An 18117-nucleotide genomic window follows, 5' to 3' on the forward strand; every position below is an offset into this window, starting at 1 on the left:
ATCAAGACCCAGGCCTTGCAGAAAAGAGGAAAATGTTAAATGACACCATTTAAGATCTGCACTTTAGCGCAGTTTCCAATTTCCATTTCTCTTACAGGAAGTCTTCAGTTGTCTGAAGCAGCCAGCCACGTCCGGAATGTGGGTTCTCCAACTCACACGACCTGGAATCTTCAGTAACTAAATGGTGTGAACAGAGGCGGAAGTGACTGCTATGGATGAGAGGGAGCTTGGGAGTCACAGCACGTAGGGCCGGCACTTGTGAGGACCCTGCTTTATGGAGACCTGACCATAAAAAGACGTTTCTGAGGCAATCAGGGAAATGTGAGTGAATGGTATTAACATTAAGGAATGTTTACATTTCAAGTGAGATTATGATGGCATTGTGGTTATTGTTTTAAATAAGAGGAAGAAAGGAAGGAAGAAGGTCCTTATCTGTTACGGAGATACACATCTCCAGAGGCAAGGATTCACTAAAGAAGAGATGTCTGAGATTTCCTTTAAAATACTTTTTAAGAAGTGTAGAAGGGTGACAATGAAAAAAAAAAAAAGAGCATTGGTCACCCCGTCGTACCAGGGGTGATAGTTGGTCACCCCGTGCACCATGGGTGTGTGGACCACTAGGCTAGCCGGGTGAGGGGGGCAGAGCTAAGCCGGAGCAGCTGTGAGCTACAGGGTGGGGAAGGCGGGTGCCACCAGCCATCCCCCAGGCAGGGCCTGAGCCTGCTTTCTGCCTCCTCGATACCACAACTGTAGCAGCAGCCCTGCCCCCGAGGGACACTTGGTGTCGATTGTCCAGGGTCCAAGCTGGCTTCTCAAGCCCCCTCCTCTATCCTGCTAGGGAGGGGCCTGCAGACAGCACAGCTTCTACCTGGACACTTTCTCCTGGACCCAGATCCCCCCTAATTTGCATAGGTACATATATACACTGATATCATATGCATATATACACTATATATAATATATACATTATATCAATATATGTGTAATATATTAATCATATATCATGTATTATATGATTATATAATATGTGAATATATATCATACAGAATATATCAATATGTACATATATTCATTAAGCACTTGCTATGTGCATTTTCTTATACAATTCTTACAAAAACTCTCTAAGGTGGCAATGATCACATCCACTTAAATGAAAAAATTAAGGCTCAGGGAAGTTAAGTAATTTGTGCAAAGCCAAATATAAGAATAATAATATAGCTCACATCCCTAACTGATAAGAATATGTGGAGGAATACATGAATTACTGTACATATAAAGTACTCTAGACTGGTGCCCGACATGGAGGAATGCGAAATGCGGATTTGTCTTACTGATGGCTGTTACTACATTGCCTGCCACGCCCTGCAGAGGGTTGGGGGAAAGCACAGAAACCTGAACTGAGGGAAAAATAAATGATCTGATTACATGCACTGCAAAATAATTCACTCCCGGGTTTCTTCACAAGCCAGGCCATTTAGTTTGACAAACCGATTTGAGTATGAAGGCAGAGCAAGCAACATCCTCAAAAGCCTTCAAGTCCAGTTCCCCTGGACACTCATCCCCTGAGCAGAGAAGAGAAGGCTTAGCCTCCACAGGAAGCCAGAGGAAAAGCCCCCTCAGCTCGACCCCCTCCAGCAGCTCCGGTGGATGGCTGGCCCTCCGGGCCGTCTGCTTCTCTAGCTCTTTATCACCCATCAACCTCTGCAGAGCCTTCCCAGGCTGGAAACATCATGTTCATTTCACAAGCTACCAGGGATGGAAGATTCCCACTCCTGTCTTGGTCTTCGCTCCCTGGGGTCACTCCTGGGAGAGCCTCCCCTACAGGACACACAGCCTCCCCTACAGGCCCCCCATGTACCGTTACCATAGCAGGGACCCCCCTTCACCCCAGAGCCCCCAACCAGCCAGAAGCAAGGCTTCTCACCCTTGAGTTGGTGTTAAGAATGGAGGGTCAGCCTGGCTTTCAGGAGTTTAGGCAACCTCGTTGGCTTCAGGGTACAGACCCACATCTTGAGACTGGGCAATTCAACACCTCACACCCAGCTTCCAAAAGCACAATGTGATGACTGTTAATAGAGATGGAAACCCTGCCCCACCCCTGCAGTGATGTTTCTCACTGTTTCTTATCACCATGATAAGTAACATGAAAAATACAGGGGCACAGTCAGGAAAGCCGGGAGAAGCAAGGATGAACATGCTACTTTGCCCCCAGTTCAGAGATGTCTGGGCCTGGGGTGGGGTAGGACCCTATGTGCTCATCTGACCTTTGTCTGTGGGTTCCTGGTATTTTGTCACACAAGGTGTCCACTCATAGGGCTTGGGAATTTCCCAGAGGTATCCCTGCCATCTTGGAACCGAGGATGTTAAATAAGTCTACACATGCTTTCTACAACATCCAGAACAAACAGGGCTCCCACGTCTCATCGTCAAGGCCTGCACTAGACAGAGATAGTGTAGACTCTGGGTAATCCACTCTTCGGCCTGTCACCACCGCCATCACCATCACACACTCCAGCATCCCAGGAACTCCAGGTCTCCTGATTTCTGAGCCTGGGTCAGGAGAAGCAGCCCTGGCCCAGACACTAGCCTCATGCACATCTCCCCGAAACTTGAAGACAGACTGCAGAGAAACTTCATTAATTTTTCACAGGATTCATCTAATAGAGGCTGAGCAGAGCTGAGCTAAAGCCCCATCACAAGTACCTCTGCCAGCGGCCCGCCAAGGGTTAACCCATTAGCCCACATCCTGTGAGCTCATCATCCCTGCTGGAGCCTGTTCTCGGCAGGGATTCGCTGCACAGCAGCTCCTGGATGGGGCCAGGGAGGCTTCCTCAGGCTGCGATGAGAACTTGAGCAGAAGCTCATTGCCAGCTTCCTCCTGGTGCAAGCTGTGTGTGAGCCCCAGGTCCCCCATCTTCCCCAGGGACGTCGAGGACAGTAAGTAAGGAGGGGACCTCTCCCTCTGCCCTTCCATTTCCCCAGAGGAACGAGCTGGTTTTAACTTTGCTTTAGAGTGTGTGTTGGGTCTGTGAACTGGAGTTAGGAGGCAGCTGTGCACGGCTGGCAAAGGGGAGGGGGCTGTGCCCTGAGAGGGCAGGGGGTGAGCCAGCCGCCAGCAGGCTGGAGGGTTGCCCTGTGAGAACTGTGGCAGGGAGGAGGGGCTGTCCCGGCTCTGCACCTGGAGGAGGGGAAGCTGTGTGCAGGTGGCTGCTTCCGCCCTGCCGGACAGCATTTGGGCTTCACCCTTCACAGCCATTGGTGGAAAGGCCCGGGCAGGAACCACCCTCCCAAACCTCGACAGAGGCAGGAACTAAAAAGCCAGACGTTGAGTTGCAAGGCCACCCTCAGATCCTGGAGTGCATGGGCGGGACCTCACACGCAGCTGTCCTCCTGGGCATCCCACATCAGACCTCAGCATCTGTGGGTCCATCCCTCCCAGCTGCAGGTGGGGCAGGCAACCAGGGCAGGTGTCAGGAAAACAAGTCTCAGTATGCAGGCTGGGGCAGGCTCCATGTCGGAAAGGGGAAACGAGGCTGGCACATATCAACATGGACAAAACAGGCAGGGCAGACGTGTGCCACGGGGACTATACCCTCAGGTAAAAGCAGACGTTATCACCTGGCTGTTTTCCCACCTCGTAACCGGGCAGGGCCTGGGCGCCGGCTGCATGACGTGAAGAGCGAGGTGAGTGCACTGTCTAGGTGGAGTGTGACCTCTGGAGAACTTCCCTTCCTAGAAGCACTGGGGGCAGGTGACAGACAGGTGCCCTGGTGACAGCAGCAGAAGATTCAGAAACACTCTGGCCTCTGCTTCATCAGCTCAGGCACTAGGCACCACTCACCTTATCAGAGGGATGGGGTCCCCAACAGAATGTCTTGTTGGGGGGAGGGCAGCCACTCGCAGTGACAGCTGGGTGAGGCATTGTGGGGACTCCAGCGGGGAGAGAGCAAGACCCTCCGCATCTCAGGAATTCCAAATACAAACCCATGCTTGGGGCCCTTCTCAGGAATCGTGTTATTTCTATCACTTGTGTTTCGCAACCTGCCCCTTTTCTCCCACCAGACGACCCTTCCCTCTGGGCCCACCTCCTGGCTGTGAGACGTGCCCGCTCTCCCCTGCTTTCGGTCCTTGCAATTCCCAGAATAGTCCAGCTCCTATTAGGGAGGAGAAGGCTGGGAAGGGACAGATAACTCCAGACCCAAGCACAGTGGGGCCTCTTACGATATCAGGGTCGCCAGATACATTACAAGGACGCCAGTTACCTTTGAATTTCTCATAAACAACACATACATTTTGGTATAAGGATGTCCTGGGCAATATTTGGAACAGTCTTATAAGAAAAACCATTTGTTGCTTATCTGAAATGCAAATTTAACTGGGCATCTTGTCATTTTATTGGCTAAATCTGGCAACCTATTAATATTGACGGTATTCAGTGAAGGGGAATGGCAGGCTCCATCCTTGAGCAAGCAGAGTGCAGTATAAAGACCAGGGTTTGGGGTCAGGCAGCTCTGAGCCTCAGTTTCCTCATCTGTAAAATGGGAGTGACAATAAGAGTACCATCGTAGTAAAGCTATTAAAAGAGATGCTCCAGGTGAAGAAGGTGGCAGGTACCAGGCATTTTGTGCTCCATTGGGATGATGGTGGTAGTGGCTCTGTGGCCTATGTCACAGGCCTCTTGCTGCTCTGCTGGCGGCAGCTCAAGGTCCCCGGCTTCAGCCCCCACGTCCTCAGCAGCTCCACCCATCAGGGCCGGCCTAAGCCCTCACCCAAAGCAGCCACCCCTGCAATTCTGTTCATGGCCAGCGCCCCCATTTCAAATACGCTCTCCATTCACTGTTCCTCCAGTTTTTTAAAAAAAAAACCAAAACCTCAAAACCGTCTCAAAGGGGAGCAGGATAGACTTGAACCCAGGCTCTGGAGCCAGACAGGCTCCAAAACTCCCCTTTCTAACCTGGTTCACTACTCACCTGCTGAGTAACTTTGGGCAAGTCATTTAACCTCTCTGATCCTGTTTCCTCACCTGCAAAATGAGATAATAACTGTCCCATCCTCAGTGACTTGTCAGGAGGGCTAAAGGACACAATGCAGATAAAGCACTCAGCCTGGTTCCCAGCCCATAATAAGAGTCCGAGAAATGACAGTTATTGTTACTGTATGAAAAGCGTCGACCCTCCCCTAACACACTGTGTGCTGCTTCTCCTTTGGAGAAGCTGCTTGGGGAACCTCGAAGACTTCAGGAAGGCCAGCCAGTGGCAACCAGACTTGGTGAGGTGTCCATCCATCAGAGAGCAGGGAGGGAGGGGAAGGGGATGGGGAACAGGTCAGAGGGTCTCCTCACAGCTGCCTCTCCCGCCCCCTAATTAGCCAGTCCCATCTGACTGCCCCCGCTCTAAGAACACAGGGAATACTTGACAGTTGGTTGAGGAGGAACAGCAATGGCGACTTGACGCTGCTGTGCCGAACCTTCCTGCCGCAGCTCCCCTATTTGATGAATCATTTCACAAATGTTTGGCAAGTCCTAAGCCCCAGCCAGGCGCCGAGCTACCTGCTGGAGCGCATAGGAAGCTGAGGAAGCCCCAGGCCCAGTCCTGCAACTGCTGCCCCATTAAGTGGTGCATTTCAGACACTCGAGAATCTACCGGAGGGAAAAGCGTTTGCTCCTTGTTCTCCTGGACACTCACTGCTGCTTGCCAGCTTTCATGGTCCACACACCCCACCCAACCAGCTGCTGGCGGATGAATATATGAGTGCGTGAGAAACAGCCAGAAAGTTCCTGCTGTTCTCTCCCCTCTCATTTGAGACATCACTTTACCTTGTTTGTCAGAGACACCACTGAGCGGGGAAATGGGGATGCCTGGAGCTCCTCTTTGGAGAGGGACATCATCCTCTTAGTTGTGTCTGTAGCTCCACGTCTAGCAGAGGGCAGACACGGGGGCTGCTTGGAGCGTGTCTGCTGCAGTGCTGGGGAAAGCTGTGAGCCGAGTGCTGTGTAGCAACCTGGGGAACACAAGGTCAACGGGCAAACACTCAGTGGATATCTGCAGACAGGGTTTTCGAATACCTGGCCAATTACAAACACACGACAGATAAGGAGACCAGCTCTAACAAGATCAAGAGACGGTCCCTCCTGTACACACTTGTTTGGCCAACCAAACCGAGTCTTTGCTCTGCCCAGGGCCTCCTGGCTCCCTAAAAGTCTGTTTTCCTTCAAGGGATGGTATCTTTCCAGAGACAAGGTGAAAATGGTGAAATTCTTGTTCTCTCTCTGTCTCCCTCCATCTCCGTCTCCACCTCCATCTCTCACATCCATCTCCATCTCCACCTCCATCTCTCACATCCATCCCCATCTTCATCTCCACCTCCATGTTCATCTCCATGTTCATCTCCCCCTCCCCCTCCATCTTCATCTCCACCACCACTTCCATCTTCATCTCCACCTCCATCTCCATCTCCACCTCCATCTCCACGTCTTCCTCCATTTCCATCTTCTGTCCCCAAATCCCAGTTTCTCAAAGAAGCACCTTCTCTCTTTCAGGATCTCTGCTTCCTCAGAATCAGCACACGGTGTTTCCCGTAAGGGCCAGGTGACTCCCTCACCTCACAGATTTCCCTTTAACATCTCTGCCCTATTCTGGGGTCACTCTGCCCCTGCCCACACCCCTACTTTCCTCTTCCAGGGTAATGGGTTTCCTGCCCTCACCTCTACCCTGGATCCCCAAGTTCCATCATATGACTTCAACCATTATCAACATTCTTCTATTCTTGGTTTAACTATACTTTCACCTGCTCCCCAGCTTGACCCCCTTTATTATTATGATGATGATTTTTACAGTTCTTTTTTGCAGGGTATAATTTACACACATCACAATGCACAAATCTTAGTGTACTATATTGAAAAATGGGTCCCCCATGTAACCCACACCGATATCAAGAGATAGAACATTTCCATCGACCCCAGAAGGTCCCAGTTAGTTCCTCCCCACCCCTACAACCACTGTTTTGAGATGTGTCATCTTAGCTTAGTTCCTAGAAGGTTCTAGAATGTCATATAAATGGAAACATACACTACATGTACTCATTTATATCTGACTTCCTTCACCCATCATGTCCATGAGACTCATCCATGCTGTGTGTGTATCAGAAGTTTGTTCCTTTTTATTGTTTAGTAGTATTCCATTGTGTGAATATACAAGATGTGTTCACCTTTTCTCCTGTTCATGGACATTGGGTTGTTTTGTGGTTTGGGCTATTATGAACAAAGCTGCTATGAATATTCTTAAACAAGTCTTTGGCGGACATAGGTTTTCATTTATCTTGGACAAAGAAATATCTAGGAGTGGAATTCCTGGTTCAAAGGGAAGGTGTATGTCTCACTTTGTAAGAAACCACCGGGCCTTGCTCCAAAGCGGCTGTACCATATTACATTCCTGCCAGCAGTACACAAGAGCTCCAGTTGCTCCCCATTCTCACCAACATTTGTATTGTGAGATGTTTAAATTTTAGCCATTCTAGTGAGTGCGTGGCTGTATCTCCTTGTGGTTTTAATTTGTATTTCCTGTCGAATGTCAATCTCAAGCCCTTTTTCATGGGTTTCTTCTTCATCTATTTGTCTTCCTTTGTAAAGAGTCCGTCCAAATCATTTGCCCATTTTTAAAATTGGGCTGTTTGTGTTGTTATTAATCACATGTATTTCAGATGTAAATCTTTTGACAAATACGTATTTTGCTAAAATTTTCTCCCAGTCCATAGCTTGCCTCTTCATCTTCTTCCCAGTAGCTTTTAACGAGGCAGGAGTTTTAAATTATGATGAAATCTAATTTATTGATTTTCTTTTTCTTCCTCGGTTATTGCCTTCTCTGTCCTAAGAAATTTTGCCAACCTCCAGGTCACAAAGATATTCTCCTATATTTTGTCCTAAAACTTTATGGTTTTAGCTTTTATGTTCAGGTTATGTCCATGATCCATCTCGAATTCATTTTTTGTTGATGGTATGAGGTAAAGACAAGTTTCATTTTTTTCCATATAAATATTCAGTTATTCCAGCACCATCTGTTGAAATGACTTTCTTTTCCCCATGGAACTGTTTTGGTGTATTTGTCAAAAATCAGTTGTCCTCAGTTACTGTTTGGCCTGTGGGGCTGGTTACTAGGGAAGGCGGTCTGACTTCCTGTAAGTCTTACTTACAGACTGTAATCTGGCTCCCTGAACCAGTTATTGTAGATAATGGGGTGGCTTCTTGGGCTGGTTGCTGCAGGTTGTGGGTCAGAGTTCTGTTCTTATACATGTCTGGTCATCGTCCATCTGTGTATTCAGTGTCTCATTTATTACAAACATTTGCAAACATACATAAAAGTAGAGATCATAATATAATGAACTTCCATATATCTGTCACCCGGATTTTATAACCTTTAACATTTTGTCGTATTTGAGCTGGAGTTTGGTGCTTTCATGTGAATCACGGCATCATGACAGTTCATCTCTGCACGTGGTTTCAAGATGTATCTCCATATCTATAAAGACGTTTTCTTCTGTGTCCACAATATTGTCATCATACTGAATACAAATTTTAAATCCTTAGTGTCATCTAATATCCAATCCAAATTCAAACTTCCCTAAAATTACCTCAAAATGTACAATTGGTTTCTTCTAGTCAGAATCCAAATAATGAACATATTGCATTTAGCTGTATTTTAAAATTTTCTTTAGCAGTCATATCATGGTATACAGCTCAAATAGTACACACCTATGTAATTGGCTGTAGCCAGATCGAGAGTCAGAGCACAATGGCACCCCAAAAGTCTCCATCACGTCCCCCTTCCAGCACCACGCCCACTGAAGGTAACCACTGTCCTAACCTTTAATGGCATAGATGGTCTTACATGTTTTTGAACCTTCTGTAAATGGAAGAGGTGTCTGGCCTCTCTTGCTCAGTGTCAATGTTTGGGGTCCTGCATGGACAGGCGTGCGGTTCATTCTTTCCTCCTCGTGCTGTGTAGTCCCAGACCAGTGCTCCCTCACCGCGCCAGCCTGTGGCCTGTCTGTCCCTAGTTCTGTGCTACAAATACGTCTCTACCCATGACCTCTGCTTCCTGACACCCCAGATGCGGCCTCCGGGGGGAGAAGGACCCAATCTCCCTTCTCAAGCTGCTGCCCTGGGGGCTGAGCCGACAGGCAAATCTGCGTTTAGTCCAGGAGGCCCGAGCCCCGAGCCTTCTGCTGGCTCTTCTCAGCTCAGCCCTTCGGGCCCTCGGTCCTCGGCCACCTCTGAGGTGTGGAGACATTAACCGACAGTGAGTGTGTTCCTTTTTTAGGGTTTCCAGAACAAAGTACCACAAACGTAGCCACTGAAAACAATAGAAGTTTGTTCTGTCACAAGGGAAAAAATCAAGGTGTCCTCTGAGTTGCTCCTTCCAGAGGCTCTGAGGAGAGTCCGTCCCATCCTCCCTCCCGCCGTGCGCCCTTGTCCTGTAGGGGCATCACTTCACCATCGGCCTCCATCTTCACGTGGCCTCCCCTCTGTGTGTGCCTCACATTTCCTCTCCTTTCTCTACAAGGACGCAGGTTCTTGGACTTGTCTGTTTGAGGATGAGCTCGCCTGGAGATCCTTCCCTTAATTACAGCTGCAAAGACTCTTATTCCAAAGAAGGTTACTTTCTGAGGGTCTGAGTGGACAAGTCCACCCACTGCGGGAAGTGAGGGATCCTCTGAGACAGATAAACCAAACCCGCAGGAACTGAGGACCTGGAAGTGTGCTTCTTCTCACTGAACCAGCTCCCCAGGGGTTACGTGCTCACCACCCCACAGAACTGCAGCATCAGGGCCAAGTCCTCTGAGCACCTGCTGAGTGCCGGTGGAGGGGGGCTGCTGGGTAGAGGAGGCATATAAACCGGCAGAGGCCCTGAGGCAGTCTGCAAACTAGGAGGGAGGGGAGAGCGCCAGGGAGCAGCGGTTCTCCGCCAGATTGATTCTGCCCCCAGGAGACACTTGGCAAGGTCTAGAGACATTTTTGACTATCATGACTGGAGGGGTTTGCTACTGGCATCTAGTGGGTAGAGGCCAGGGATATCAGTAAATATCCCACAATGCTCAGAACAGCCCCAGCAGCAAAAAATTATTGGCTCCCAAACGTCAGTAGTGCCACTGTTGAGAAACCCTGGTATCAGAAAAAGAAATCGGATCTTTTAAGACTTTACTAAAATGTTCTAAAACTCGTACTGCCCCTGAGATGGTGATTTTCAGGAAACCTGGGTTCTCAGAATTTGAGTTTGATTCACCACCTATGGACCTATCCAAAATAGTTTTAGAAGTCCCTCAGCCTAACTTCTTCATTGTACAGATGAGAAAACAGGGACCAAGAAAGAAAATAACTATTGCAATAATAATAGCAACCAGGGCCATTTCTTAAACTCCTGTAACATATCACACAATGCAGTGGGGCCTTGTGAAACCTGACAGTCGCCGCTGCCCTATGAGGCAGATATGCCGTTATCCTTTTTCTATATATGTGACTAGTGAGTCTCAAGTGGGTTCAGACAGCGGTCCCTCTGGTGTCAGAGACCTGGATCTTTCTGTCACACCAGACCCTGCAGGTAAGCTCAGTGACGTGCTGCAACCGTGAAGGAACCCAGCACGGCGTTCACTCCGCAGCCAACCCCACCTGCCCCTTGTGTTTAGAGTTGCTGCCACCTCCTGCCTGGTAGGGGCGGGGGTGGGGGGAGAAGGCGCGGAGCTCAGCCTTGTTCAAGGGAGAAGTGCTCTCCTTCAGTCACTGCCCGGAAGGTGACCCCCCCCCCCACCGACCATTCACTATCCCAAGGACCTGCCCTCTTCCTAAGTAAGTCCACTAAATGAAAGGTTCCCATTCTTTGGGATTTCTTTTGACTTTTTTTTTTGCTGTACGCGGGCCTCTCACTGTTGTGGCCTCTCCCGTTGTGGAGCACAGGCTCCGGACGCGCAGGCTCAGCGGCCATGGCTCACGGGCCCAGCTGCTCCGCGGCATGTGGGATCTTCCCGAACTGGGGCATGAACCCGTGTCCCCTGCATTGGCAGGCAGACTCTCAACCACTGCGCCACCAGGGAAGCCCCATTCTTTGGGATTTCGTGAGGTATTACAATTTACGTAGATAGATAGATAGATGATAGATAGGTGACAGATAAAGTAGATAGACATCTACACAGGATGACTGACTTCTTATCTTGGCCAGACAGATACCAACATAACCAATGATCATCTTCCCTACAGTCATTTCATAAAATGAATATTCCAATGCCAAAATAAAAGAAGGAAGGACATAATCTCAGAGTAAAAATAGTTCTTTAAATAAATAAATGTACCATTATGAAACACTTAACATCAGTGTTATTTCTCCATTGTAGAGTGCATCCCTATACAACTACTTATCTCTGTCAGTCCTTACTCAGTGAGGGGTTACTCTACTGCAGGATGGAGCCCTAAAGTGAAAAACTCAGGCCTTGTCATAGTGGAAGGACCCTCAGGGACCATCCTGACCAGCTCGGTCTAGTACAATGAGCTTTGAGTCCAAAGACCTTGGCCTGGATCCCAACACAGCCACCTATGAAGCTGGGGGGAGGCTTGGGCCATGATCCTAAATCTCACTGGGCCTCAGCCTCTGCCCTCCTAAGAGGGGAATAAATGAGCGACCTCCTGGCGGGGCCAAAGAGCATGCGCTAGGTGCGGCCAGCAAGGCGCAGTTGGCTGCACCTCTCACTCAGCATCCGGGAAGCCATCCTCCCTGCATCTGCCGTGGCTGCCTCGCACCCCAGTGGCAGCTCTCCCGGGAGCTGGTCCTTCCCCAGCCAGCCGGGTGATCCTCGGGCACAGCTGAGACTCGTGCCTTTCCATTAATACTCCTCCAACACAACACCCCGAACATCTGAAGGCAGCAGGCGCTTCTGCCCTGGGATTTGCTGCCAAGTGGAGGAAAGGGCCACCTGGAGAGACCATCCTACCAAAGACGTCAAAACCCCACAGGAGAAACCAGGTTGCAGTAACCAACGCCAGCTCCCCGGCTAGGATTTCACCACACGCCTCGTAAGCCCTCCTCTCCCCAATGAGCCCGCAGGGGAAAAGGAGAGATCACTTTTAAAGTGATGACGTCACTTCCGCAAATACTCCTCGGGATCCACAGGGCAGCAGCGGGACACCTGTGAGCCCGTACTTATAAAAGCCCGTCGTCGTATTTTCCAAAGTCTTCGGAAGCAGAGATCCCAATATCCTCTCTCTAGAGGAGCACACATGAATGTGAATATCCACATTCTGAAGGCGTGGTGATTCTACAATTCCTATTCCCCCTGGGATGCAGGGAAGGGGTCTTGTTCGGCAAAGTGGGAGCACTGGCCCAGTGGTCCAGGCCTGAGCTGCTGTGAGGGGTGAGGTGGGGGGGGAGTTGAGGAAATTACTTGGAACTGAGCACTGCAGGAAGTGTGGAAGGAGAGTGCCTTCACTACAGGACCGTTCCACATTTAGAGGCGTCTTGATAGAGGGGAAGCAGCGGGTTCCAGAGTGCTGGGCTTGGGAGCCACCGGCTTCACACACCATCTCCTTTACCCTGATACCCTGGTTTCCGAATGCAACCCCTCCCACCTCTCACCCCGTCTGGGGTGGGGAGGTGCAACCCACTGTGACTGGGATTGAGTAGCCCACCTTCCCAGGAAACTTGCTGCTGTGGAAAGAAATCCCTCCCATCCCGCTCCCAAAGAGGGATAGTAGTAAATGCTGTTTGAGTGGGGCCTGAGGTGGCCAGACTGGAAAGAAGAGGAAGAACCTGGGGCCCCGGGAGGAGGGACTGGAGGGGAAGCCAAGGACCAAGGCCGTAACTCCCTCAAGGTCACACAGCAAGAAAGCGGCTGGGTCTGAAAATAAGATGCCATTTCATAAATTGTAGCTTTTGCCTGTTTTCTTAAAGGCCACCACTGTTCCCTGATTTAAATAATAAGAGTGGTTGATTAGAGTGATATAATATTTATCTCTCACAAGGAAAAAAAATACCACCTTGAGTGGCTTCTTATTTATGTGGATCTCATCTGCTTTTCCTTTAGCTTCAGCACAAAAACCCTGTACTGCCCTCCACTAAGAGCCAGGCTGGAGACAGATGCTGAGAACAGGAAGGCTGTGAGAGGATTCCTTTGGCCTCGTCCTTGCTTCTAACTGTTGCTGGTACCAGGTGCCCAGTCCCAGGAGCCGTGACCATGGAGGCTCTCCCCAAGGGCCTGGAGGTCAACGAGAAGTCTCCAGAATCCAAGGACCTGCTGCCCAGCCAGACCGCCAGCTCCCTGTGCATCAGCTCCAGAAGTGAGTCTGTCTGGACCACCACCCCCCGGAGTAACTGGGAAATCTACCGCAAGCCCATCGTCATCATGTCCGTGGGCGGTGCCATCCTCCTCTTCGGTGTGGTCATCACCTGCTTGGCCTACACCCTGAACCTGGGTGACAAGAGCCTCAAGGTCCTTAAGATGATAGGGCCTGCCTTCCTGTCTCTGGGACTCATGATGCTGGTATGCGGGCTGGTGTGGGTGCCCATCGTCAAAAAGAAACAGAAGCAGAGGCAGAAGTCAGTTTTCTTCCAGAGCCTCAAGTCCTTCTTCCTGAATCGCTGATGACAGTCTCGCTCTCTGTCCTCCCCACCACCCTGCCACCTCGACCAGGAGAAGATGTGATGACCAACATCCAACATCCCCGGCCCCTTGAGAGGTGGAGTCTTCCATAAAACTGATGCAGGCAAACCCTCTTCTGGGCCCCGTGGGAAAGAGCGAGCTCGGGGCTGCGCCCTCCGTGCAGCTGGGAGGTACCGCTGGATGATCTCATTTAGTCTCTCTGTTATCACTGATGTTCCCTCAGATCCTGGCCATGGCCATTGCCTTTCATGGCTCTCATCCCAGCCTGTGCATCCAGGTGTCACTCGTCTAACGTTCTCTGCCAAGTGCTGTGCATGTTGGGAAATTCCTTGAGGTGGGCTATGCCCTGAGAAGAACCTCCTGTTTACATATCTGAGTGCCTGAACTGGATCCTGCATTTGCTTCCTTCTAGAACCCAAACTGACCAACGGAGGTCCTTCGCAGAGGGAAGGGAAGTTCTGACCACTGGGTCTGCCCGCACCAGCTCTCTCTGTGGGCAAGATGCTTGCTTGCATTTCAAGAGATCGGACAAGTCACAAGTATCAAACATTCCAAAGAGTGAGCAGTGAAAGGTGGCCGGGGAAAGACTTTCCAGGAAGGCACATTTCCCCTAGAAATGGCCCTGGGAGTCAGCCAGTGAAGAAATTTAACCCTTAGTTGTATAGAATTTACACCAGAGGCAGCGGGGTGCGCTAGGGGGTGTCACAGACTCCCCTGACCTTCTAACTCCTTCTCCGTGACTACTCTTCCCTCTGAACTTGACACTTAGCCAAGGACAAGCGTGTGTTGCCCTAACTCCCTCTTTCCCCCACCCCTGCCTCTACCGCATGACTCTAGAACAGCCAGGTGGAGAGCGGCTACAGAGGGATGCTGTAAGATTTTTCTCTCTTTCTCCCTCATCGAGAATCAAAACCAAGAAGCTTGAATTCCACATCTGAGTGTCTGTAGGTTTCCAGCGATGGAATTTTCTTTAGAAGATCCCAACTTCTGCTCTCCCTGCCCCCACTCACCAACATGCGTTTAAACCTTCAGTGAGGGCCCTGCTCTGGGCCAGGCCCTGGGGCGAGAGCAAGACAGATGGTCCCTGGGCTCATCTTCTTTATAAAGTGAGAGACAGCCAGAGCACCAGGCGGCCAGAACACCCCGGGATGAGTACTTTCTGGGGAAACGAGGATGGGGGCAGGAACGCAGGGGGGACATCTGCCCCAGCCTTGGGAGAGGCTAGAGGGTGTGCTGGAGGCTGTGCCATCCACACAGAACCAAAGGGAAGAGGAGAGCTGGCGAAGAGGGGAAGGGAAGGCACTCTAGGAGGGAATGGTGTGTGCAGAGCTGGGGCGGGAGGGGAGCGGGAGGGGATACAGTTGGGAAACAGCCTAGCAAGCTCCCTAACCTCCAGAATGGTCACCTGAGCCCCTCTCTCGGCCTGCCTCCCCCTGCTTCCCCAAGTGCCTTAGAATGGCTTCTCGGGGCTCATCGAGGGGCCTCCTGGGTCTGTGGCAAAGACTACAGACCTCCTGGGTCTGTGGGAGTTTCCAGGGGCCCACCACGCAGAGAGCACCCGTATGGTTGAGTGCTCCCCAAATCTGGGGTTTCCTGTGGCATCCGGAGGCCCTTAGGTGACAGACCAGGAGGGTACCTGCAAGAAAGCCACGCTGCCCTAGGTCTGAGGCCCAGCGGAGAGCATCTGATAACAAGGGGAAGGTTTCCTCGGCCTTCAGCCCCTGAGCCCGTCCCATCACTTGGCACCATGACAACCTTTCTCTCTTTCCCTCCTTCCCCCCCGCCGCCCCCCCCCCCACCGTCTCTCTTTCTCTCTCTCTCTCCAACAGGCCTCCAGGTATCTCCATCCTTCATGGTGGTTCCATATGCAAAGTCAGAACCCCACCTTGTTCCCTCTGCATCATGGGAAACTCCATGGAGGCAGGTACCCTTGACATGGGGACACCCCCTGCCCCACCCACCTAAGGAGCCAGAGTTCGGGGAGCTTCACCCAGAATGACCGTGTCTCTCATTCAGACAGCGTGGCCAGGTCCTCTAGCCCACCTGTCCCCTGCACACAGGCAGTCAGGACCAATAATGGGGGACGTTGCAAGTACTGTCACTAATTGTGGTCCCAGTGCCTCCAGTGACCGGGCTTACAGAGGGTTTCCTTTTCTCCGACGTGAACGCAGATTCCATATCAGCCCTAAAATGTCACTCTCACATTCCTCGATGCTTTCTTACATGGGAGGGAACGGGGAGGACACCCAGATGGCTCACTGGGAATCCACACTTCCAGGGTGTCATTGCCTCTCCCCACAAGCTTATCGAGTAGGCGCAGCTCGGGGAGGAGGGCCCAGGCTGATGCTGTACCCCGCGTGTCCTGGCGGAGGGCAGTTTGGGGACGACACGGCTCTAGAAAGTGTCCCAGGCCTGGACTCACCTTGGAGTCTCCAGCGATCGGGCCCACATTCCCTGCTCCTCACCTAGGGCTCAGCAAGAAAAATGAGGACAAAGCCCCAAAGCATCGTTCACCCCCACTGGGATCCCTCATGTGAATGCGGACCAAGGAACACGCCAGGGTCACACTGAGGGGCTTTTGCCAAAGACCGTCGCCACACAGAAGCCTGAGGAATGTCTGTGCCCAGATCAGATGCCACGTTTCTGGAAAACAGCATCGCCACCACGACTCCTCCCATGACATGGATGGGAGGTCAGGACCAGCATCCGTGCGTTCGGCTACTGGATTGTATTATCCCACCCCTGGCTGTTCTGTTTGGAAGGGTTCCATTTAATCTGAGTACTAAAAGAATTGTTGGGATGTTGAATTGTATCCTGTCTGACAGTGTCTGCTGTGTTTTCATTCTGTTCCATCAGGAATTCCAGGCTCTACCACTGATTCATTCCTCTAAAATGCCTCTCAGCCCCGGCCCCGTCACCACGCGCCCTTCCTCGAAACGTGCTGTCTGGGAGAAAGGGTTTCCCAGATGTGTGGGTTGCATGTCTGGTCCTTCAGGTGCCTCACAGGAGCCGATGGCCCCACTCTGAGATGCTGACGGGGCAGACAGAGCAGGAGCTCCTGACCCTTTCCCCCCCTACAAGCCCAGCACTGGGAGATGGAAAAAGAACCTTCCTGGATGAATCAGTGGCCCAGGGTGAGGCAGGCAGGTACCCCAGGGTCAGCCTGCCAATGTGCCCAGGAACCCAAGAGAACCAGCCCCAGAAGGGGTGGCAGTCCAGCCCCCAGGACCTCCATGGCCTCCCCCTTCCTTCTAAGCCCTTCTTCCTTCCCCTGGCCCAGCCTCTTCTGCTCCTCTAGGTCTGTAATCCCGACCCTCTCCTACTCGGCTCCCACCAGACTCCCCGTGTCCTTGACTTTCTGCTTGCTCTATCCTCAGAGAAAAAGAAAGCATCACTCTGGATCTGGAAAAGCCAGCTGCATGTCAGTCCTCCTCAGATTCCTGCAGCATTGCAGAGTCACGACGCCCCGCTTCCTCCTGTCTCCCACACCCATCACTTCGTCACCATCTCCAGCCCTTAGAGATCAGAGGTCCCCAGAAAACTAAAACTCAGAGCCCCAAATGTGTCTGATACTAAATGGTGCAAGGGAATCGCCTGGGCACGTGCCCGGTGAAGCTTCTGGGCAACACCAACCTGATGCCTTAACTCACTCAATCCTTTCCAAAAGCCTGCTGGAGGCACTGTTGTTATCATCCTCCCCATTTTACAGATGAGATAAGTGAGACACGGGGACACTGGGCTAGGACATCAAGCCACAGTGAAAATCCAGGTGAGCTGGCTCCAGGGGCCACACACATGACCCCCACCCCCTTCACTCTTCGAAGGTGCTGAGGGGCAGCAGAAGGCACCAGGGTCGCCGTGCTGGGCTCCGGGCTGCAAGGCAGGGACAGCAGGAGTGGAGCTTGGGTCAGTAGACAGGCCAGGGGTGGGAGCACAAAACAAGTACGGACCCAGAATGCCAGTCGGGAAAGCGGCCAGGAGCCAGGAAGGAAGGCAGGAGAGAAGCCGGCATTCTGAGCGCCTCCTAGGTGCCTGGCGTTCGCATAGTGAGCGTTCAGGGACAGCAGTAGGGGTCTCCCCCGGCACAGGGTAGCTTTGTCGGAGCAGGTGGCCTTGGTAGAGTGAGCCTTCATCCCACAGGCCAGGCTCCTCTGCTGACCAGCAGGAGGATTTGGAACCAGCTGCCACTGGACTGAACTGACCTTGAGAATGAAGCCTAGCCAAGGATAGCAAAGCAGAAAGTCAGAAGATCCTACAACACTGATGACAGCCGGGGAGCTACCGGCCTGCCCCGCACCATCTCTTACAGGACATACAAATAACATCTTATTAAGTCACTATTTTTTTAGGTCCGCTACTTGCAGCCAAATAAAATTCTTATCTACACAAGTGACAAGTCTGGGGAAAGAGTTCTTTTCTTCTTCTAAGCCCGAACACTATTTGATGAGATCAGAACTAATACATTTAGAACAAAGACTA

The 18117-nt window shown here is 51.3% G+C and overlaps 2 protein-coding genes across 2 annotated transcripts in view; one reads left to right on the top strand and one right to left on the bottom strand.

Moving 5' to 3' along the window:
* The window catches only part of ADPRM (ADP-ribose/CDP-alcohol diphosphatase, manganese dependent), a 321096-nt gene that overhangs the window by 202307 nt on the left and 100672 nt on the right, over positions 1-18117 (bottom strand). The window contains exon 4 of the mRNA XM_082605554.1: positions 5816-6000. Within this exon, the coding sequence (XP_082461680.1) occupies positions 5884-6000 (117 nt within the window). The 3' untranslated portion in view covers positions 5816-5883. The remainder of the gene's footprint in view (positions 1-5815; positions 6001-18117) is intronic.
* On the top strand, positions 13167-13620 carry PIRT (phosphoinositide interacting regulator of transient receptor potential channels; the record flags this gene model as incomplete). The annotated part of the gene is made up of 1 exon (XM_082602878.1): positions 13167-13620. Exon 1 carries the CDS (start codon positions 13213-13215, stop codon positions 13618-13620), a length of 408 nt encoding a protein of 135 aa, XP_082459004.1. The 5' UTR covers positions 13167-13212.

This window comes from Mesoplodon mirus (genome assembly GCF_964341445.2).
Source record: "Mesoplodon mirus genome assembly, chromosome: 18".
NCBI classification, from domain to species: domain Eukaryota; kingdom Metazoa; phylum Chordata; class Mammalia; order Artiodactyla; family Ziphiidae; genus Mesoplodon; species Mesoplodon mirus.